Source organism: Protopterus annectens, chromosome 6.part0, assembly GCF_019279795.1.
Source record: "Protopterus annectens isolate FY-2018-M chromosome 6.part0, PAN1.0, whole genome shotgun sequence".
Lineage (NCBI taxonomy): Eukaryota > Metazoa > Chordata > Ceratodontiformes > Protopteridae > Protopterus > Protopterus annectens.
In genome coordinates this window covers 181,236,151-181,260,806 of record NC_056737.1, presented here as the reverse complement: position 1 = coordinate 181,260,806, position 24,656 = coordinate 181,236,151, and the positions used below count along the sequence as shown (strand labels likewise).

Here is a 24,656-nt window from a genome sequence, read left to right as displayed (position 1 = left end):
TGGTCACAGTTTTCACCCCCTCCATGCCAAAAATCCATCTCACTCAAGTATGCAAAAACCATATTACATGGTATATAACCTCTCCATCAGTTGCAGAAGGGAGACCCTTCTGTCCACCAATACTCCAAGCCACATTAACTATGGATACTTCCATTCTGGGATGGATGGTGGCATTTCCAGGGGAAGACAGTTCAAGGTACTTGGTCACCTGTGGGGGCCAAACTTCACATCACTATCTTGGAGATGAGAATGATCCGTGTGACTAGGAATTGTGTGGTTTGTTTTCATTTGTATAAACATATGATTGCTTATGTCTTAAGTGATGGGTTTGATAAAGATGTTTCTTGTTTAAAAAAAGGGGGCAGGAATTGAATAAGTTATGTAATGTTGCTTAGGTTATATGATATATAGCAATGTATGTGAAGTACAGTAGATATAAAAAGTGTACACACCCCTGTTAAAATGCCAGGTTTTTGTCATATAAAACATGAGATCACAATAAATCATTTCAAAACTTTTCCCACCTTTAGTGTGACTTATAACCTGTACAATTCAATTAAAAAAAAACAAATCTGTTGGGGGGAAATATAAAAAATAAAAAAATGTGCAATAAGTTGATTGCATAAGTGTGCACACCCTTAAACTAATACTTTGTTGAAGCACCTTTTGATTTAATTGCAGTATTCAGTCTTCTGGGATACACACCTGCCATCAATTAAAGAGACTCTGATTAACCCCAAGTAAAGTGCATCTGTCCTAGTAGGATTTTCCTGACATTTACTTAGTTGCCTGCTACAGTAAAAGCCATGGTTTGCAGAGAGCTTACAAAGCATCAGAGGGATCTCATTGTTGAAAGGTATCAGTCAGGAGAAGGGTACAAAAAAATTTCCACAGCATTGGTTAGACCATGGAACACAGTGAAGACAGTCATCAAAATGTGGAGAAAATGTGGGAGAACAGTGATGTTGCAAAGAACTGGATGTCCCACCAAAATTGATGAAAAGACAAGATGATAACTGGTCAGGGAGGCTGCCAAGAGACCTACAGCAACCCTGAAGGAGCTGCAGGAATTTCTGGCAAGTACTGGTTGTTTACTACATGTGACAACAATCTCCGGTTTTCTCCATATGTCTGGACTATGGGGTAGGGTTGCAAGATGGAAGGCCTCTTCTTACACAGAAAAACATCCAGGCTCGGTCTCCCAAAAGCATGTGGGAAAATATGTTATGGTCTGATGAGACCAAGGTTGAACTTTTTGGCCACAATTCCAAAAGGTATGTTTGCTGCAAAAAATCACTTCACATCACCAAAAGAACACCATCCCCATGGCCGAAGCATGGTGGTGGCAGTATAATGCTTTGGGGTTGCTTTTCTTCAGCTGGAACTCGGGCTTTAGTCAAGGTGGAGGGAATTATGAATAGTTCCAAATACCAGTCCATTTTGGCCCAAAACCTTCGGGCATCTGCTAGGAAGATGAAGAGGAATTTCACCTTTCAACACAACAATGACCCCAAACATACATCCAGCTGAACAAAAGAATGGCTTCACCAGAAGAAAATTAAAGCTTTGGAATGGCCCAACCAGAGCCCAGACCTAAATCCAATAGAAAATCTGCGGGGTGACCTGAAGAGTGCTGTGCACAAGAGATGGCCTCACAATCTGACAGATTTGGAGCGCTTTTGTAAGGAATAGTAGGCAAATATTACCAAGGCAAGATGTGCCGTGCTGGTAGACTCCTACCCAAGAAGATTGAATGCTGTAATTAAATCAAAAGGTGCTTCAACAAAGTGTTAGTTTAAGGGTGTGCACACTTATGCAACCAGCTTATTGTACATTTTTTATTTTTTATATTTTTCCCCTAACATATTTGTTTGTTTTTCAATTGAATTGTACAGGTTATAGGTCACATTAAAGTTGGGAAAAGTTTTGAAATGATTTATTGTGGTCTCATTTTTTTGTATCACAAAAACCTGGCATTTTAACAGGGGTGTGTACACTTTTTATATCCACTATATAATGTTTGCTGAAGTTAAATTGTTAATACAGTTTGATTACTTTTGTATAAATGTAAATGTGCCTGTATCACAAGTGATAACTCAATAAAGGTGTTTAAAAAAACAAAAGTTCATTCCACTAGAGCAATTGCTACCTCTAAGGCATTCATTAAATTAGTTCAAATTTATGATTTCTGGGCTGTGCCTGCAAGTGGTTTATAGTGATCAGTGTGCTACCCCAGTAAACACACTAAAATAAAATAAATAAAAATAAAAATAAATGTGTCTGCAGCTTAGTCAACTGTTCATAGATTTATCATCTCTTTAGAAATTGGAAGTGCAGTCTAGAGCTCATACAACTTTTGGCTTTACCATTCTCAGTAATGTCCTTCCTTGATACCATCCAGGTGTCTAAACAGCTTGGGAATCTGTCCCAAATGTTGAATCAGATGAAAATAGGTAACATTGGATATGAAAGGTATGTAATTACCATAACAGTAGATCAATGTTGTCTCATTTTCATCTGATTCAACATCCCTCCTTACTCCTTCCAAATTGCCATCTGTAGACTTCTGGAGTTTGGACAGGCTTTGAACAAGACCCTGTTTGCTTTAGGTCACATTACCAAGCTTGGCATACTTAATAAGCTGTTGATTTATTCCACAGTTGTTTTATTCTTATCAAGACATTGTAGTTAGTAATAGACAGTAAACTCGATCTGAGGTAATTTAGGTAGAAGGAGGGAATTGTAGGTAGGGGGAAGAGTCAGAGTCTCGGATCCAGTTCTTTAAGAAGGATCTTTTGTTATGGTAAGTACATAACTTTTGTTTTAGTAATGATGATACCATTGCCTGAGGATCTCCACTGGAGTTCTCCTTCAGAGAGACCAGAACCTCACAAGAGAGCACTTTCACTGGGGGTGGAGAGGGGTGGTGTCAAGGGTTTTGTTGACCTCTCAAAATAAATATTTAAAACTTCTGGGCATGAAAGAGACCATGTGTGCAACTGTTCCACCAGTTATCCAAGACTTTGAGGAGAATGCTTCCTTAGATCCAGACTCCCAACTCTCCATTCAAAAGAAACTGGACCATTTTCTTGTACAGTCTTGGACAGAAACCCTAGCAAAACCCTGTGGCAGATCATGTTGCGATGTCAGGGGCAACACCTGAACTTAACACCTTCCCAGTGAGAGTGAAAGCAGGCTGCTAAGTTTGATAAAAAGCAATATACTTCCTTTACTCTAGGAGTCACAACCAGCAGTTGCCAGACCTGTATAACTTAGGTGTAAAGAGTCATCCTAAGGCAGATAAAGGATATGAGGAAATATGTACAAGATGAATTGTAGACTGTCCTACACTGCTGTCAAATCTGAGGAAACATGCAACAAAATATGAATGTTATCTTGTACGTTTGTGCTGGAGGGAGGGGGTAACATTAAGCACTGCCATTAGAATACATGCAGAATTCAAGTTGTTTCTGAGAATATGAAGGGCCTGTTGGTCAGTACATGCTTGGATAAAGATCAAGAACTGCTTTTTCTTCTTCCCTTGAAGGATTATTTTTGTAAAACTGGAAGAAAAAGAGCAAACAACCTTACTTCACTTCTTTCCTGAGGTACAGCAGAAATTACCCCCCAAAAATTTCTTCTGTCTTGAACACTCCAGGCAGAACAGTGTTAAGAATAAGTTTGTAGAGTTAATCTTTGCTGTTCAAAATTAACAAAGAAATGCAAGAGTACAGCTAATAAACAAAAAAGTATTTTATTAGAACAAGCAACAGTGCTGAACACTTTTTTTTTTAGTAGAAGTACAAGGATCACCTGTTCCACAGATCTAAGCTTAGTCAGTGAGCCAAACAGAACATGCTGGAAAGAAAGATAAGTCTCCCAAAGTTTGTCCCTTCTTTGGAAAATAGGCTTCCTCTTCGTGTAAAGCAGAGTTCTTCCCTGTCCCTCTTCAAGACCAATATGGATCGATGGATGGGGAATTGTAAATTCACACCTGGGGTGCCACCCATATCCCTTATGGATAGCGGCAAACTGCAAAAATCTGCAAAAATCAAGGCCTAGGTAGAAACTCTTGCCATCCACCTGGCCCTAGGGGCCATATACTGGGTAAAATCAGGTTTTAGTGGCTAGGATTGTAAAGGCTTTTGCGCCGTTAGCCTAGTAATCCCCTATGAACCTATGAACTTGTAAAAAGACTTGTTCTACTGCTAAATCTTTTTTAATGACAAAAGTGCTTACCATGGCTACAGGTTCTAAAAAGAGTTTTATTTTCATTACTTATGCTGTGACATTTCTTTGCTAAATTTTAATGTAATAATTTTACAGCTACCTAGCTGCAGCCTGTGATGTTTAGGGGAGGTTTCACTATGAAAGATCGAAATTTTAGTACATCGAACCTCTGATTGTGGAAGACCAGAGGATTGAAATACTGAAATATGGAGCCTTGTGAATGGAGATTGCCATATAGTGCAGAACGAGAACTTTACCATTCTGTTCACTGTAGTGTGATCTCTGAGTTGGTATATTTATGTAGGGGGGACAGAGGTGCTTGCCCCCTGCAAAAATGTGAAATGAGAATTTTTTACGTTTTATTTTTTTATTTTTTGTCAATTCAGTATTTCAGTACTTCTATCCTCTGCTCTTGCACTATCAGAGGTTCGATGTACTGAAATTTCTATGTTTCATAGTGAATCCTTAGGGAGAACTTGGTGGATTTTGTTGTGCAGCAGCATTCTTCACTCCAAACCTGAGGACATGAGATTTAAACTTGGTGGTGGCATACTGCAGCATGTTACAGGGCTTTGCCTGTATAAAAGGAACCATGCCTCATTTGGGAATTAATGATTCTCTGGCAATAAAAATTAAGGGTTACAGCTTTTACTCTTGTCATTCTGAGAAGTACATTAACAGTAGCTCTAGGGACCATATAGATGTTTGCCTGTTGAGAGGGCTCCCATGGTTCCATCATGAAGAAAAGTCTGTGGAAAATGGGTTTACCCTAGGTGTATGATGCTAAGGTTGCCATGATACTCTAAAGCTTTGGAAGAATCTGTTTGACAAATACATCTTTTGCTATATTTTCACGCATTTTTAGTTTAGAATTGTATCTTTTAGATCTAGTGATTGCTTGTTACTGCTTGCAGTTCTTAAAAGCTCTGTTCACCTGAGCAGGTGGAAGTACAGCACAGCTTGAATGTAATATTATTTTCTTTAACTTAGATTCACATGCTGCAGAAACCCTGTTACCAAGTGATACTCGTTCCTTTATACTGAAAACACCAGCGGCAGAGGAGACAACATCAGTACCAAAGCCAGAGCTGAGAGAGTTACTTCAGAAGTCACATCCACAGCCAAAGGCACGAATTATCCAGAGCAGGTACTGAAATGCTGAGGTGTTATCCATTTACTTCACAGTGTTGACATTTTCATGTGAGCAAGTGAGAGCAACTTATTCAGAATAATGACTAGTCTGAAAACAGGATGTAATGTAATCTGTATAAAGACAGTGTCTAGGATTGAGAAACATTTGCTGCATTGTAATAGGCAATTGTGAGCAATGAGCAACCACTCACAGGGAGTGTGCGATTTAGACTTGTACTCAATGATAGCGGCAGAGGCTGAGCAACAAAGGTGCCTGACATACATAACAATGGCATTATAGTGAGCAACAGTATTAAATTGAGGGGTTTCATGTATGCAGAAGAAACAAAAAAAGATGATGGAACAATTCATAAACATATAAAAAGCATGTCATGTGAACAGCAATATTAATGACTGCAGAAAAACTGCAGGGTACATGCAGGATACTAGCAGAAATATGCTAGGGGTTGCCACAGCATTAGTGAATGTATATATGTAATGGGCTATTACCACTATGAGCCATTGTTATGCTAGTCTCCGCTCTTGAAGGTATTTTATAGTGAGCAACATTATTAAATTGAGGAGTTTTATGTATGCAGAAGAGACAAAAAAAGATGATGGAAGAATTCATAAACATATAAAAAGCATGTTATGCGTGAACAGCAGTATTAATGACTGCAGAAAAACTGCAGGGTACATGCAGGATACTAACAGAAATATGCTAGGAGTTGCCACAGCGTTAGTGAATGTATATATGTAATGGGCTATTACCACTATGAGCCATTGTTATGCTAGTCTCCGCTCTTGAAGGTATTTTATCATTTGACTGCATTTAAGGTATGGCCTTCACAACACCAACATTGTAGCTACTGTGTGGATAGGAGCACCATACAGTAGGTGGTAGTCACCATAGTGCCTTTTTTAGGCAAGGCTCAAAAGACAAACCCACCTCCATAGGTATCACAAGGGATAAGAAACTAAGAGTAATGCTACTCAACGCCAGAAGTCTAAACCTCAAGATGCACACACTTGAAACTTTCCTTAGCATGAAGAACATCGATATCTGTGCAGTAACAGAAACCTGGTTCAAGGCTCCCGAGCACACCCCAGCACTACCAGGTTATACCTCATACCATGCTTTTCGGCCCCAAAACTTGGACCGAACCACAAAAGGAGGGGGAGTATCAATATTCGTCAAAGATACCCACACCTCCAGGTTGGTGGCACAGAACGAAGCATCAGAGACTATCCATGTGCAACTAACAGTGGGTAAAACTGCCTTCCAGTTTATAACCTGCTACAGACCACCCTCCCAAACCCAGGAACCCCACTCGGCCTTCCTGAGAACACTGGAAAATATGAAGGTCTCTCCAAACACCATTATATTGGGCGACTTCAACTACCCAAACATAGACTGGGAGCATTAGTCTAGCTCCAACACCCTAGCCCAAAGGTTCCTAGAATTTATAAACTCAAATGCTATGGAACAACTTGTTACCACTCCCACAAGAGGGGAAAACATACTAGACCTGATCATCACCATCATGGGGACTCTATGCTCCAGTCCAGAAGTGTATCTCTCACTGGTAAGATCAGACCATAAACTAATCTCACTGGATATTCACATCCCGACTCCACCCCCTCTCCTGAAAACCACAGTGAAAAACTTCTCTAAAGCAAATTTCACACTCCTCAAAACTGAGGTGGAATCCTTCAAAGCCCCCGGGCCTGTGGAAAATACGGCCCAGACCGCAAAATCCTTTATAAACGCATTCTATGAACACCTTCAGGAATGCATGGATCATGCAATCCCAAATAAAACCAAGACCCAATCCTCCAAAGGCAGACGTCCTGTCTGGTGGACCCCAGCCATAAGCAAACTATACAATAGAAGGAGGAAGCTACTACATGATAGAGCAAAATCCCAAAAAGGGAAGGCATCTCGGATCAGTATTAGCAAAAAACTACGGGCACTCATAAAATCGTCTAAGGCCAGATTCGAGAGAAACATTGCACAGGACACTAAGGATAATCACAAGGCTTTCTTTAGTTATGTTAGGAACCTGGGTGGGAATTCCCAGATATGCTCAGAATTAGTCCAAAATGACAAAAAATACACCGAACCCACAGACATTGCCAACATCCTAGCTGACAGGTTCAGTGCAAACTCCCCCCCCCACACCAAAAGGGCAAATATCTATCCCAGCAGAGTGCTGCCCCCCTGACATCTCAGATGCTCAGGTAAGAGCTGCCCTCTCCAAAGCAAAAAACACAGCATCAATGGGACCAGACGGTGTCCCGGGCTGCATCCTACATGAACTCCAAGAAGAGCTAAACCCAAACATAAAACTACTGTTCAATCTCAGCCTTACTATAGGATATGTACCCAAAGAGTGGTGTACAGCAACAGTGGTCCCTCTCCACAAAGGTGGTGCGTCAATGGATCTTGGAAACTATCGCCCCATAAGTCTGACTAGCTTGATCTGCAAAGCTATGGAAAGGATCATCATGGACCTCATAAATAAAGATATTGGGGACCTACAGACACTGGATCCTACCCAGTTCGGCTTTGTTAAACGCAGATCCTGCCTCTTAAACCTGTTTGATTTCTTTGAAACAGTCACCAAGGCCATTGACGAGGGGAAAGTGGTCCACACAGCCTACCTGGACCTCGCAAAAGCCTTCGATACAATACCCCATTAAGGCATTATAGATAAGCTCACCAGCTTAAATATAAACCTCTATGTCACTAGATGGGTTGCAAACTGGCTCAAGGACAGAACCCACATGGTTAGAATTGCTGGAGCCATGTCAGACTCCAAACCAATTACAAGTGGCATCCCACAAGGCTCAATCCTGGGACCTCTCTTGTTCGGTATATATTTCTCGGAGGTACAGGCCAACACGGAAGGACTGTGGCTGACCCAGTTCGCAGATGACTGCAAACTGGACGTCATAATCGACTCTCCAGCCGACACAAGCATCCTCCAAAAGGGCCTCATAGAAACAGACAACTGGTGCCAGAGCCATGGCCTCAAGCTAAACGCCAAAAAGTGTATAGTCATCCCCGATGGCAAAAACAAAGTGCCCACAAATTACCACATAGGTGGTAATCCGTTAAGTACAGAAGAAGTAATTAGGGACCTGGGGACCCAAGTTGATAGCAATCTCTCATTTGACAACCATGTGGCCAAAGTGGTTAGAAAAACATTTTATATAGCCCACCTAATCATGAAGGGATTCACATCTAGATCAGGGGAGGTCATCGTGCCTCTTTACTCATCCCTCATCAGGCCCATAATTGACTACAATGCCCCTTTTGGGATGTACCTTACCAGACACCTGCAGCAACTGGAAAGACCGCAAAAGTACCTCACCAAGAGGATCAAAGGGCTCAAACAGCTGCCCTATGCTGCCCGGTTAAAGAAACTCCAGCTGTACTCAGTGGCATACCGCCTGCTCAGAGGCGATCTGTGCCTGACGTATAAAGCCATGTCCAACCCGGAATTAATGGACATGCTGCACCTCAGAAAATCCAGATCCCATCGAGTTACGCGCTCGAGAGACTTGAACCTCAGCACTGAAGTAAATAGGACATGCTGGAGGGACAGATTCATAACCCAGAGGCTCCCTTCACTCTGGAATAAAATCCCAGTCCAGGTTAGGCAGAGTCCCTCATTGACTCTCTTCAAGAGGAATCTTGATGAGTGGATGGGAGATTGTAGGTTTACCCCGGGTATCACTTCTGTGTCACTGTTAGACAGAGGCACAGTATACTAACCTCGAAAAAGGGCATAGAAAAATTAATTTAAAATGGGTGGCGAAAGCCAAACACACTCTGGCTAGGCTTATGAATGCCCTAGGGCATATAGCCTAATATGAACCTATGAACCTATATGTTGACCTAATCTGCAAGCACATGGAAGTCATAATTATGTATACCAATGGATACAAAAGTATGTGCTACTTTATGTATGCAAGATACAGGGACCTTCCAGTGATTAGCACAGGACACAATGGGTGGTATCACAAGCATTTCTCTCAAGATTACTTCCTCAGTTTCTCAGTGCAGTGCTGCAGTATGTGGAGGAACATATGTGGTTTCCACCTTCCACAGAGGAGGATTCAACACCACACAGGACTTCTGTGAAGTAACCCATTTCCCTAAACTGCTGAGGCCCCTAGACTGCACCCATATTAGAATAAGAGCCCCACTTGACCTGTGAAGAAGATATATGAACAATCACTCCATTAACTGCCAGGTGATTTGTATTGCATAGGGTATCATGTATAGTGTATGTGCATGTCAAACAGGCAGTTACCATGACTATCAGATATGGCGCACGTAATTTTATCCCATGGTTTGTGAGGAAGAACCTTCCACAGGGGGTATCTCATAGGTGATAATGGATATGCTATGGAACCCTGTTTGATGACACCTGTCTGAAATCTCCAGACAGTAACAGACAATGCATACAAATATGCCGTATCACCCACATGGCTGTGTAGTGTGTGTTTGGGCTGCTGAAGGTACCATTTCACTTCCTGGATGTATCTGGCAGTGTCCTGCCTCTACGTAGGAGCCTGGCTCATACACTGAAATATTTTCTGTGTGTGTGTGTGTGTGTGTGTGTGTGTGTGTGTGTGTGTGTGTGTGTGTGTGTGTGTGTGTGTGTGCGTGTGTGTGCGTGCGTGCGTGCGTGTGTGTGTGTGTGTGTGTGTGTGTGTGTGTGTGTGTGTGTGTGTGTGTGTGTGCGCGCGTGTGTGTGCGCGTGTGTGTGCGCTCGCGTGTGTGTGTGTGTTTGTGTGCACTCGCATGTCCACATGTACGCACATGCAGTGGTACACATGGTGTTTAAGAAGCAGTTGCAACAGGAAGGACAGATTTATGATAATCATCTCATAGCACACTAGAAGGTAGAGTTTGAATCCGATTAGGAGTTGGTGAAGGACCTAACATCAGGGAATGAAAATGCTAGACAAAGGCAAATACAGTATGATGTGGCTTTAGAAAGGAGGCTGCAGCTGGCATATAAACTTGGCACACAGTAAAGCATATACTCAGCAGTACAAGTGCTGCATATAAACCCATACCATATTGTACTTATCCATGCATTCACTAGCTACACTGTGCATCAGACATAGGCAAACCAATTAAAGTAAAAAGGGCATGGCACTGCTATCATCATCTGCACAAGTGGACGAGGGAGTGCACATAAGCTGTGTCATCCACAGAGATGTGCATGAGTGCTATACAAATTATTAACTGCGGTGTGCAATATGTGTGGCTGATGTGAGAAGGGAGGGAATTACCGAATAACGCTTTAGGAGGAACCACTGGTACTGGTTGTCTGCCTGTCTGTTTGAAGCACTGGGTTCTGCATTGTTGTGTGTGTGGGTATGCTGGGACACTGCTTTTGTGGTAGCTGCAGCACTGTGGCTCAGTCTAATGGATAGGCCCAGCATCGAGCTGCATGATCATGAGGGTGATCTTGGCCGTCTGCATCCATGGTGTCTACCATCCGTATGGCAGGAATGGATTGGCCTCATGAACCACAGCTGGCACGCGGCTTGAGAGAAAAGCAGGACCTGTTTATTACTGGTACACAATCAAGTCTGTCATGGATGTCACACACATAGCACATGAACTCCTTGTAGGTCATTCCACATACCTTCAGTACCTGTATCATCTCAACAAAGGCCGAGGTGAAACTAGCCTGTACCTCGAAGATGGCCCTGCACATATGTTGGGTTATTCTCATCAGCACAGCTAATTCTGGGGGAGAGTTGTACCAATGCCATTTATGTGCACAGGTATGCACATCTTCTTCCCTGCCATATGAATCTTGTGGTAGACAAAAAGCTGACAGCAACTGGTTGAGCCAAAAAGCAAAAGAAAGAATATAAAAACAATGATCAGATAAGAATGAAAGAAATGTGGAAAAGCCATAAATATAGTAGCAAGTATAGAGATCTCTTGAACAACCTCATGTTGATCAGGGTATGATGCAGGAGTGGTTAAGGAGAGGTCCAGGAATGGTTAAGGAGAGGTCAGTTGAAACCAAATGATGAAAGATTAATAATGGCAGCACAGTATAGTGAACTATGTACATGTTGATTTACAAAGTCCATTGAACGTGTGGGAGAAAAAGACAAATGCTGGTTCTGTAAAAGACAACATCTTGTTGCTGGGTGTGATACTCTCATGGTAGAGGGCCTGTACAGTGAAAGACACAGTAATGCGACAAGACTGTTGCATTGTGGTCTGTGCAAACACTGCAATGTAGAAGTAGCTGGGAATCATTGGAAACATGAACCAGAAAGCATTATACATAGTGATGAAGTGTACATCATATAGGATCACCCATTACCAACAGTTCAAAACATAAGATGCAAGAAAACCAGATAATAGGAATCCATGAAAAAAAGGACTAAAGTGTCATTGATCATTGAAATTGCTACACTTGGTGATTACTGTTACTGCCTATTTAAGTGGTACATTTTGGAATATTTTCTGCTTAAAACCTGAACTTTGGCCGGCTAAGATCTAACTGTATTCAACTGGACGTATAAGACAATTTAAGTACCTTTTATCTACACTTTTTTCAAATAATATGGCATTTTAATTGATTTATTTATGTTGCATTGAATATTAACTGAAGTGGAAGTTTTGACTCTTCTTCTTTTTTTTTTTTTCAGTTAGTTAACCACCCACCCTCCCTGGTTTTGTTTTGGTGTTAATCTTGGTGCATTTGAAACTGCCTGCCCCTCTTGTAAATTTGTGTTTGGATACTCCTTCTGGGCCCATCTCATTTGCTCACTCAACTGAGTGCAGTGAGATCATATTTTGATTTCAGACACTCCTGCTGTGTACAAAGAGAGCATCTGGGAAAGAAAAAAAATGTTAAGCTTGTTTCCTGCCTTTCCTGTAAGTGGTCTAGACTGTTTGTAGGCTTCTGAGCCCCCAAGCCTTTCTGTGTTTGAGGGAAGCCTTCTAGCTTAATTTTGTTTCTTAGAACTAGCCAGTTTTCTAGTTTCAGCACTCAAATCTGTTTCTTTGAACTCAGCACTTGTTCAGAACTTGTTGTAAGCACTAAATGAGCTGCAAATTACTACATCACTCAACTTTCCTCACTTGTCTAGAGGAAAGCAGATTTTAGTGCTTAATAAATAAGCACCTATCCAGGCATGTCTAAGGGTCAGCTCCCGATGATTTCTCCTGTCTACCTGATGAATCTGGGCATCTTGGGGCAATGCAGCAATTGCCTCATGTACCCAGACAACCCTCTCCTCTAGATACAAACCTGTTGAGGGCCTTCCTAACTCCGGACAGGCTTCGAACTTTGACATTCCATGTGATGGCCCTTTTACAATCCCTGGCTCCCCCAACGGAATTGGTCCTGAGGGCGCTAGGTTCCATGGCGGCTGCCATCAATCTGTCACCACTAGCTCATCTAAATATGAGGGTCCTGCAGTGGACCTTGCAGGTCCAATGGTCCATCCTGCAACATCTGCTAAGTACAGCTATCCCCCTCAGCAAGGTTTGCAGAAGGTCCCTACTCTGGTGGATCCAATCCTCGGATCTCCGGGAAGGGCGCCCCTTCTCTATAACTCCACCCCAAGCCACAGTGACCACGGACGCTTCTCACCTCGGGTGGGGGGGGGCACTGCATGGGCAGAACCATCCAAGGCACGTGTGCAAACTCGGAGACCTTGTTGCACATCAGTGTCCTAGAGATGAGGGCGGTGCTTTTAGCGTTGCAAGCACTCCAGGCCCTTCTTTCCTTAGGGACAATTGCAATTCAATCAGACAACATGTCAGTAGTCTGGTATATCAATAAACAGGGGGAACCAGATCCTATCCGCTGTGTCGAGAGGGCATGTGAGTTTGGGAATGGGTGATCGCCACCAACCGCTTTCTCATAGCAACGCACATTCCGGGTCGGTCCAACATTTTGGCAGACAAGCTGAGTCGAACCATCCTCTCACCTTATGAGTGGTCTCTGAACCCGAGAGTAGTGAAGCAGATCTTCCTCAAGTGGGGTCAACCTTGCTGCAATCGTTTTGCGTCGCCTTCGAACACAAAGTGCAGCGAGTACTTCGCTCTACTTCCTTCACCAGGGGAACCCCCAGAAATGCTCTAGTCCATGTTTGGCCATCCAGTCTACTTTATGCTTATCCACCTCTCCCCCTCATGGTAAAATTCTTGCAGAAAGCTCGTCAGTTGGGGAGCAGAGTGATCCTCATAGCCCCATTCTGGCCTCGTCTGACATGGTTCCCTTGCCTTTGGTCTCATCTGGTCAATCCTCCATGGATTTTGGATCCCATTCTGGATCTGATTTCTCACCCCCTGGAGTTGACATCTCCAAACCTGGACAATCTCAAGCTCACAGCTTGGTTGATCCAGTTCCAGTCATAGCTAGGACTCCCGGTATCTCCTCCTCCATTAAAGCTATTTTAGTAGCCGCTCCTAAACCTTCTACCAGAAAGGTCTATAAGAGCAAATGGAAACGTTTATCGATCTGAGCGGAACATAGACATATGGATCCCTTTACAGCCCCGATACCAGCTGTATTAGAGTTTTTGTCACACTTATTTGATCAAGGTGCCAGCTCCTCCACCGTCAAAGTCCAGTTAGCAGCAATTTCACATTTTCATGTGGGAAGTGATCTCGGTTCAATAGCTTCTTCCAAGATCTGCAAAACTTTCGTAAAAGGTACTTTCCTGTTAAGGCCTCCTGTTAAGAATGCAGTTCCTCCGTGGGATTTAACCCTTGTTCTTCAGGCTGTTACTGGCCCTCCCTTTGAACCTGCAGCTTTGGTGGATCTTAAATACTTATCTTGGAAAATGGCCTTTCTCATTGTTATCACTTCAGCTAGAAGGGTTTCAGAGCTTCAAGCCCTTTGCGCCAAACCTCCATATCTGGTCTTCCATAAAGATAGAGTTTCCCTAAGGACCAATCCCTCCTTCTTACCTAAAGTCACCTCTGAGTCCAACATTAATCAATCTATCAGCTTACCTTTTTTTTCCCAAATTATCAAAACAAAGGTGAATACAAATTACATTCTTTGGACGTGCACAGACAATTGAGCATAGGAAATCTGAGCAACTCCTTGTATCCTTTGCTAAACCCTTTTTGGGTAAACCTGTGCCAAAAGCTACATTGTCCAGATGGATTTCACAATGTATACTTCTTGCATATAAGAGTTCTGGCTGACCAGAACCTGTCGGAGTTCACGCCCATTCTACTTGATCGATTTCCACTTCTGCTGCCTTTTGGTCCAGGGTATCCTTGGATGACATTTGTTCAGCAGCCACGTGGGCTTCATCCCATACCTTTATTACCCATTACAAGCTGGATATAATTTCCAGAGGGAGGGCGTCCTTTGGCTTTGCAGTGCTCCAGAATATTCTTCCATGAGGACCTCCCAAGTTTTTTAGGTAGCTGGGGACTCTGTCCCACAGGTTGATGAACAAATGAAGTTAACTACTTCAGATAAAGAAGTTATGTACTCACCATAACGTTCCATCTGAGTAGGTAACTTCATTTGTCAGCAACCAACCCCCCCCTCTGTCCCCCTTACCTATAGTTCATCCCTTTTTAGGATCTTTGTGCTCTCTGTACCAGATGACATCATGTTTAGTTGATCCTTTGGTTGTAGTATTCTATAATGCTAAGCAAACTCGATCTGAGGACAGAGAAGGATGGCAGGGGGTTATGGGTAAGGGGGAGGAGCTTGGAGCTCAGATCTTAGCTGAATAAAGCTGCCAACTCGGATCCGATTCGGATCCGATACCCACAGGTTGCTGACAAATGAAGTTAGCTACTCAGATGGAACGTTATGGTGAATACATAACTTCTTATTCTGGCCACCTAACCCGGAACGAAGCACTAAAGGTGGAGGCGTGTCCATATTCATTAAGGATAGCCACACCTCCAGGCTAGTTGCACAGCATAACGTATCCGAGATTATCCAAGTGCAACTAACTCTGGGCAAGATCGCAATCCAAATTGTAGCTTGCTACAGACCCCCCCCCACCATGCCCCAGGATTCCCACTCCTCATTTCTTGATACACTGGAAAGTATTTGGGTACAACCCAACACCCTAATAATGGGCGATTTCAACTACTCATGCACCAACTCTTTTGCTCAACGTTTTCTGGAATTCATAAATTCCAACGCCTTGGATCAACTTATTCACATCCCCACCAGGGGCAGCAATATCCTAAACCTGGTCATTACCAACATGGGCAACCGGTGTTCCACACCAGAGGTCAATTCCTCATTGGTCAGATCCGACCACAAGCTAATCACCCTAGACGTCCACATCCCGCCCCCACCCCCAATTAGGGAAACCACCGAAAAAAACTTCTCCAAAGCCAACTTCACACTTCTTAAGACAGAAGTGGCATGCAGACGGACAATAGAGATACGACTGCTGAATCCTACACAAATGCACTTTATAAGCACTTACACGAGTGCATGGATCATGCTATCCCTAATAGAACCAAGAGGCTATCCTCCAAAAAAAAGGAAGCCAATCTGGTGGTCCTCTGCCATAAACAAACTCTACAACAGAAGAAAGAAACTGTTGCAAAAAAGAGTAAAATCCCATGACTGGAGGAACTCCCTGGTAAACCTCCGTAAGAAGCTGAGATCCCTCATAAAATCCTCCAAAGCTAGTTACAAAAACAAAATTGCCACTGACTCTAAAGACAACCACAAAGCATTCTATAGCTATGTCAAGAATCTCCATGGCAACACTCAGATCTGCTCTGAGTTACAGCACAATGGCACTAAATATGCAGAACCAACTGATATTGCCAACATCCTGGCAGATAGGTTCAGTGCTAGCTTTACCCCCCTCTCACCCCCTAGAGGGCAAAGTTCCTATAATCACAGCTGCACAGGTAAAAAAACACACTCTCCAAAGCCAAGAACATAGCATCCATGGGCTCTGACAATATCCCAGTCTGCGTTCTACACAAACTACAGAATGAACTGGCACCCCTACCTTCATAGCCTCACCTCAGGCTTTGCGCCCACTGAATGGCACTCTGCGACGGTTATCCCACTCCACAAAGGGGGAGCCACGACGGACCCCGGGAACTACCGCCCCATTAGCCTGATCTGCAAGGCCATGGAACGTATCATCATGGAACTCATAAACAAAGACATTTGTAATCTCCAAACTCAGGACCCTACCCAGTTCAGGTTTGTAAAAGGCAGATCATGTCTCCTAAACCTGACTGATTTATTTGAAGCAGTCACCAAAGCCATAGATGAGGCTAAGGTGGTTCACACAGCTTATCTAGATCTCGCCAAGTCTTTCGACACCATCCCCCACTCTGGAATTATAGATAAGCTCACTACGCTAGGTATAAATCCCTATGTCACAAGATGGGTTGCCAACTGGCTCACGGACAGAACCCACACTGTGAAGGTAGCAGACTCCAAGTCCGACTTCAGACCAGTGACAAGTGGAGTACCACAGGGTTCAGTCCTGGGGTCCTCTCCTGTTTGGTATCTACTTCTCTGAAGTACAGGCTAACACAGAAGGTCTTTGGCTAACAAAGTTTGCAGATGACTGCACACTAGGAGCCATAATTGAAACTCCTAACGATGTGGACGTACTACAAAAGGGCATCACTGAGACAGATGCCTGGTGTCAAAGCTGTGGCCTGAAGCTCAATGCCAAAAAGTATATTGTCATCCCTTTTGGTAAAAACTCTGTGTACCCATGAACTACCACATAAGTGGTAGTCTACTGCCGAAAGTGTGATAAAGAGACCTTGGGACACAGGTGGACAGTAATCTCTCGTATGATAATCACATTGCCACAGTGGTCAGGAAATTCTTCTACGTGGCTCACCTCATCACAAAAGGTTTCTCATCCAGAAAAAAAGAGGTCACTGTTCCCCTCTACTCATCACTCATTGTACCTATTATAGAGTACAATGTCCCTTTTGGTATGTACCTCACAAGACATCTACAACAACTGGAAAGGCCACAGAAATGCCTTACAAAGAGAATTACTGGCCTCAAACAGATGCCCTACGCAGACCGTCTCAAAAAACTCCAGCTTTACTCCGTTGCATATCACGTACTCAGAGGCGATCTCTGCCTAACATACAAAGCTATGTCAAACCCAGAGCTGTTGGACATGCTCCACTTAAAGAAATCCCAATCCCTCCGAGCTACATGCTCTAAACCTTGTCACCACAATAAACAGAACATGCTGGAGGGATAGATGCCTGTCCCAGAGACTTCCCATACTCTGGAACGGACTACCTATCTATGTCAAACAGAGCTCCTCATTAGCACTCTTCAAGAAAAATCTTGATGATTGGATGGGAAGTAGGAAATTCACCTCAGGGATCACTTCTATGGCTCTGCTCGACAGGGGCACAGGAAAATAATTTTCTTGGGTGGCGAAAGCCAGGGTACCTTGTTGGATAGGCTTATATAGGCCCTAGGGCTAATAGCCTAGTACCTACCTATGAACAGTGTCTCACCTACAGCGAGGCACAAAGTCATAAAATATCAAGATTTGCAGACAGAAATGAGAGCAGTGTAGAAGAAAGCTACGCAGCCAGTTCTAATAGTAGTAGTAGGAGGAATGGATCTAATAAAAAAAAGAATTTACAGTCGTATTTAGATATGCTACCAATATGTGTAGCTCCGTATGAATTGCAGGAGGAGTCAATTCTGGGCACATTGCGGATGCTGCGATGAGCACTTTTGGCTAACATCAAAGACTGAAACAATACTAATTTCGTGAACCTTAAGGGAGAACTCCTTCCAAATGTTTTTCTTTTTAAAAAGTGATTTTTCCTTCCTTGCAATAGAACAAAAGAGTAAAATATAAAAGTAACATGGAACAAAGTATCATTTGATGTTAATTAAAGCCATTACAGAAAAAATGCATTATTTAATAATTATTCCATTTGTTTTATGTCTGAACTTATTTCTGTTTTCCTTTCAAGTATAGTCATCCTTTGCATCTTGGAGGTTACTAAGAGTGGCAGAGTAATCAGGTTAGGGCATTTATTCAAACTACAGAGCCATTAAGAAAAAAATAATAAAATAAAATAATGTGCCTTATCAGTCACAGATTGCTAGCATCACACCTCAGATAAATAGTGTAGTTTGGAGTCTGAGCAAAAGCAATACTTTCAAGCTTAGTTCTTAGATACAAATGAACAAGAAAACGCACACTTGGGGCCAAATTCATGAATGCCTATACATACAATTGTACACAATATGTATTCAGGAACATCCCTACTACATTTTTTGTGCTGTCTGTTCGCTGAGAAAGGTTAGACTAGGTATAGACATAGTCCACGAATTGTGGTAACCTTTATCAATGTCCTTTGATATTCAGGGTTGCGAGAAAATCAGTAGGAAAATTAAAATTAGGAGGAAGAAGGTGAGAGTTATGCTTGTGTTGTTTATTCACTCGGAATGGTGTACACTTAAAGGAGTACAACGGGTTTCTATAAAGCATTTCTCAACTTCTCAGCCCTTTTGCTCCCTATTTACAGTTCCCACCATAAAACAACAAAAATGCACCATTTAAAATATTTCTAATTAACCGTAGTTCTGTAATAATAGCCTACGTCCGTGTACTGTGATGGTTTCTCTTTCAAAAGGATTGTCCCGTGCTTTACTAAAGCTAGCTGGAGTCACCCAATTAGTGACATCATTGAGGCCAGGCAGTTCAAGTACTTTTCCTGACCAGTTTCCGCACCCAAAGTGACATCACCACGACCGGCCTCTGATTCTAAGTAAAATAATGAAACCCACCCATTCTGTGATGTCACAGCTGCCTTGGCCTTCACCTGCCTTTGAGTGCTCAAATGCAGCTACTGGAGGTAGGAAAGTTCTTTTTCTGCTTTTGTTTCTAGTACGCAGTGTTTTTGCATTGGAACCACTTGTGTAAGTCTCTTTCTACAGCACCTTGTTTTGTGGCTTACTAATTGGTGAGTGTGACATTCGTACAGCCATTCATTTTATTTTTAATTTATTTTGATTATATTTCCGTTGTTTAACTTAGTTTTTTTATGAATTTGGTGTGTTACTGTTCTAAATGTCTTTAGGCTTTGCTGCGCCGTTTGTTTCTGAGCTGGTGCACGTGGTCTTGGTTGCTTACCAGTAGTGTTTTTAAACATTGTTGAATACTAAAATCTTTTTCGTACAGCCATTCATTTTATTTTGAATTTATTTTGATTATATTTCCGGTGTTTAACTTTGTTTTTTATGAATTTGGTGTGTTACTGCTCTAAATGTCTTTAGGCTTTGCTGCGCCGTTTGTTTCTGAGCTGGTGCACGTGGTCTTGGTTGCCAATAGCAACCAATTTCCTTTATCGCTCGCTCTGGACCTTTACAGCTTTGCCTTTATAAATAATAAGATGAATGGCTGTATGACAAAGAGTTTAATAATAAAATGCGCTCACCAGTTGTTTTTGTGGAATATTAGTCTTTTTCATACAGCCGTTCGTTTTCTGAGAACATGTGTATTTTGTCCGGTGGATAGAGTAAATATCGACCCGCTTGTAAGTAGAGATGTAACTCACTACTAATATTAAAAACTACTTATTAAGTTGTGCGCAATTCGAAGATGTAGTTACTGTTAATGCCTAGTAGTGTTGTTCAAAGTAAACTTCATCCTTGATCCTCTGTCAAAATCTTTAAAGAGGAAAATACTTCCTTATTCAATTATAGGTAGTTAGTTTAGTGTGTTTTTATTTTCAGTTTACACTTCTGTCACATATCACACAATGCCTGCTCTGCTGATCATTAAGCTATTTGTTTTATTTAATCTAAGTTCCAGCTCTCTGTTTAAGTGTTGTAGACTGGATTTTAGCGAAGGACAGTAATGTTCGTTTACCCTTTCAGAAGTGAAAAGATGAAGTTTATCAATACCTGTACTCAGGTGAGAATTACAGTGATCTGGTACTGTTATTGGGTAGTTAGTTTGGTAAACAGAGGAACAGCTAAGGCTACAAACTAGAGTAAAACATTCAAGTTCTTTGTATTCTGAGAAGCTGTCAGATGATGCAATATTAGGAGAAGGCTAGATAAGTTTAAATGAGATCTGTGTTATAAAACAACAGTAGTCAGTCATAGAATTATGGTAGTAAGTGAGGTTTGAGAATTCGTGAGATGCTTATGACAAAATGATGAATAATTTAAAGATTTTTAGTCACTGGGTTAGATCTAGTTGAAAATTAATTTGTCTGTGTAATCCCATATAATGTTAAGTAGTGCAAAAGGTGGTTTTGATAAACTGAATACTATCTATTTATACCCATGTTAATAATAAAGTTCCTTTTAGGTGCCACTTTTAATATTTTGCCTGTGGTGTTGACAAACAACTTAGTATAGGAAGCAGTTGGCTAATATATTACTAATACTTGCAGAGTGAGAATATTCCTAGTTATTAAGTGCATTGTTTTTTTCAGTGTGCACATGTTTTAACCTAATACTGATATTATGAAATTACTGTTTTATAATAATATGAATGTACAGACTGCTCAATGGACACAAGAAGAAAAAAAGTGAGTCAGAAAGTGGAACAGCAGAGGAAAGAAAGAAACACATCAGCTGACAAAGTAAAGTAGCAATATTCAAACCTGATTAAACACAATACAATTGGACATAAAGCTAAAGGACAATATTAATGCATTAACAGAGGCAGTGATACAGGGAGTAATGGAGAATACATAAAAGTTGGTTGTTTCTGACTAGTGATAGAAAAAGGTAGTTAAGCTGAAGTGATGACAGATACTACAATTATATGACCCCCATAGACCTAATAGCACTCCATTAGCATTATTAATGCACCCATATTCATTGTTTGTTTTTCTTTCTCTCTCTCTCTTTATCTACTTCACAAAGTATTTAGAAAAATAACCGTGAATTGGAATCTGTGATATCGGGTGTAGATACGATTTTGAATTTTTGTTGCTCTACACGTTATAGTCATGATGTTATATTCTGAGATATGAGCCCCCACCTTTGCTGTAGTATGCCTAATCATTGTTTTGTCAAGTTCATTGTCATGCAGCACCAGATCAAAAATATCTGTGTAACACAACTATTTAGTAGACATAAGGGAAAATATCTTTGGCACTTCTTATGTATAGTATGACATGGGGGATCGGGCACTACCTTTTGTCTCTACTTTTCAGGTGGTGGTTTTGCTTCATCCTTCATATTGCACAAAGAATGCAGCTTTGAGACTGTGGCTTGCTGGTACACTTATACAGTATGTCCTGGGTTATGACCATGCCGGGGTCCTTCTTCTAGGCTGCATAAAGGAGGTTTTCCCACTCATGTATCATGTCTTGTGCAACTATTCATGTAAATCATACCCACCAGCTTTTTTTTCCCTCCAGGATATGTGAAGTGAATTGATGTTATAGTTCATGTAGAGTTACCCATACACCCTCAAATATATACGTTCCCCTTTTCCAGACTAGCTGGCCATGAAGCAGAAAAACATTTTCTCCCTCTTTCTGGGGTTAGTTATACAGCAGTACTGTCCATCGTATCCCTTGCAAAGAGAGATAGGTGACTGGTCACTAAATGCTTCTAATCTCAAGCAAGGTATAAACTTAACTCCAGTTACAAATCGGATATAGCACAAGTCAGTGCCATGCTATGCCAGTCATGACTGGCTAAAATATTTACATTTTTGGCAGCATTAAGCCAAAATAAAATCATATTTCTAACAGCAGTCTTATATTGTTTCACATTGGTTGTACATAACTAATCAATAATCTTTTTTAATTAATTGAAAATGTTAAGTGATTTCAGAATACAAATAGAATTAAGCTAAATCTTTTTAGCACTGAAATATGATTTTACATAAGGAAAATTCTAAAGAGTTTCTTTATTTATCTATATGCATTTACTTCAGACTTTCTAGTTACCATGATGATCTTCATTCTACAAACTTCTTCTTTCAATAGTTTCACATAAAATATATTTATTTCATTCTAATGCATCCTCATTAGCTATGGAATGAATAACATTTCTTCTTTAGTGGATTATAGCCTAGCGTGCATCATTTAGCATGACCTTTGCTTCCCAATTAACATAGGCAACTATACAAGTTGTCACTCCAGAGTGCTACACATTGGCTACAATACTTTTTTACAAGGCATTGAATCCAAGTATATATTTAAGGTTTTGATGTCATCTGTAGTGGTTGAATTAAAATACTATAATGTAACTAAAGTGGGAAATGCTGCTATCTTCTAAAAAATCTGTTTTGGCAAATATACCAGAAATATTTATAACCAGCAAATGGTTGTCTTAATACCAGCTTCTGCTGCATAGCTGGTTTACACAGTATCTCACAAAAAAAGCTTTGCCTCTATATCCATTTCCTAGCCAAGATGTAAACATTTAGGCAATAGTTTTTGTTGTAATAAATGTATTTTCTTAACTCTTTGAGGATTGCATTTCAAGGACTAGACGTTATAGATGTGCATTTTTTTGTCTCCTCACCTTTATAAACAGCAACATATACTGTTTGATTGTAATAGAGATTTTACAAGACGAGCCTTGATATTTTTCTTAACCTCATCTGTGGCTCACTAAATCACTAACAGACAAGAAAGTTAAGCACTGTTTCAATGGAAATAAGCAGACAGATGTAGCACACATTCTCCTGAAAATAATTCAGAACCTGTTTCAATTTGTGAGCTCGGAGGTTACACTGCGTTGTAAAATCATGTTTAAGCAAACCTGTATGAATACTGCTACTTCCTTAACAAGTTACATTGAGTAATGCATTTAATGTTGTTTTCATGTATTAAGGAGTAATTTTAGAGTATTAGAAGAATGGTTGCAGATTTAACATAGTATGTGATAGATATTATTATTAGTAGTAGTATTAGTATTATTTTAAATAATATTAATTCTTCGTAGCCACTTGACTATAATTGCATTATGGTTATCTACCTTCTACTACCAGGCTGATATATTGGGCTCTACTACCGCTACATAGATGATTTGATTTTTCTTTGTAGCGGTGGTAGTGAACATATTTTTGAGTTCTTTTCAGATCTCAATAATAATAGGTACAACTTACACTTTGATGGTTTACAGTTTGGTAGTCAAGTTCATTACTTAGATATTATGTAATCTGGAGTGGTAGGTGATCAGATTCATACTACGGTGTACCGCAAATTTACTGATGGTAATCAGTTCCTATATGGAACTAGTTGTCATCCTCCACATACCTTGTCTGCTTTACCTTATGGAGAAATTACTAGATTATCCAGATTATGTAATAATGAACTAGATTTAGAAAAGAATATTTATGATTGTATTATTATGTTTCTAAAAAGAGGATATAGTATAGAAATATTAGATTTTTGTATTAATAAACTATTGGATAAAAATAATTGTAGAAATGTTAATAAATTTATGATTAATAATAATAGAGAAGAAAGTAATTTTCCACCTTATGTGAAGAAGGTTAGTGCTACTAGTGGTAATAATAAATGTTCAAAAGCTTCTATTCAGGAAATACAAGATATTTATTTTGTTACTATTTATAATGTATGTAGTAACAAAATTTGGGATATTATTAAATATTTTTGGAAATTTCTGATTTCAGATAAAAATCTTTATAAACTTTTCCCAATTATTATTATAAAATATCTTTTAAAAGAGGTCAAAATCTATCTGATAAATTAATAAAAACTTATTATATTTCTCCCTTTGATAAGGTATATTATAATTTAGATATATTGGGTACAAGCGTTTGCGGCCATTGTAGTATATGCAAATATGTAAAACCATATTTTGATAATATTAATGGAATTTCATTTAGACCTAATAATAATTTTTCTTGCAACTCTGTAGGGGTTATTTACTGTATTAGATGTCCATGTAAACTATATTATATTGGTGAGACAAAGAGAAAATTTAAAACTAGAATGCAAGAACATATTAGAGATATTAAAAGAAGAGTATTAACTAGTCCAATTGCTTTACATTTTATGGAGTGTCATAATAGTAATGTTGAACTATTTGAATGTTGTATTTTAGAAAAAATTTTCATTAAGAAAGGAGATGATAGATTAATTAAAAATATTTTGTTATTTAAAGAAACTATTTATATTTTGAAATATAACACTATGTCACCTAATGGTTTAAATTTAGAAGTAAACTGGAAAAGTTTATTATAAGTTTTTTATTACTAGTATTGTTAGTTCTTTTTTATATTAGAAGTTCTCTCTTTAAATAATATTTTGTTTTTTGATTGATTAATTT

The 24,656-nt window shown here is 40.3% G+C and overlaps 1 protein-coding gene across 2 annotated transcripts in view; it reads left to right on the top strand.

Annotated features, from left to right (window-relative positions):
• The window catches only part of ZC3H14 (zinc finger CCCH-type containing 14), a 1,193,127-nt gene that overhangs the window by 637,905 nt on the left and 530,566 nt on the right, over positions 1-24,656 (top strand). For both annotated transcript variants that reach the window (XM_044073898.1, XM_044073899.1), the window contains one exon: positions 5,221-5,377. In XM_044073898.1, the coding sequence (XP_043929833.1) occupies positions 5,221-5,377 (157 nt within the window). The remainder of the gene's footprint in view (positions 1-5,220; positions 5,378-24,656) is intronic.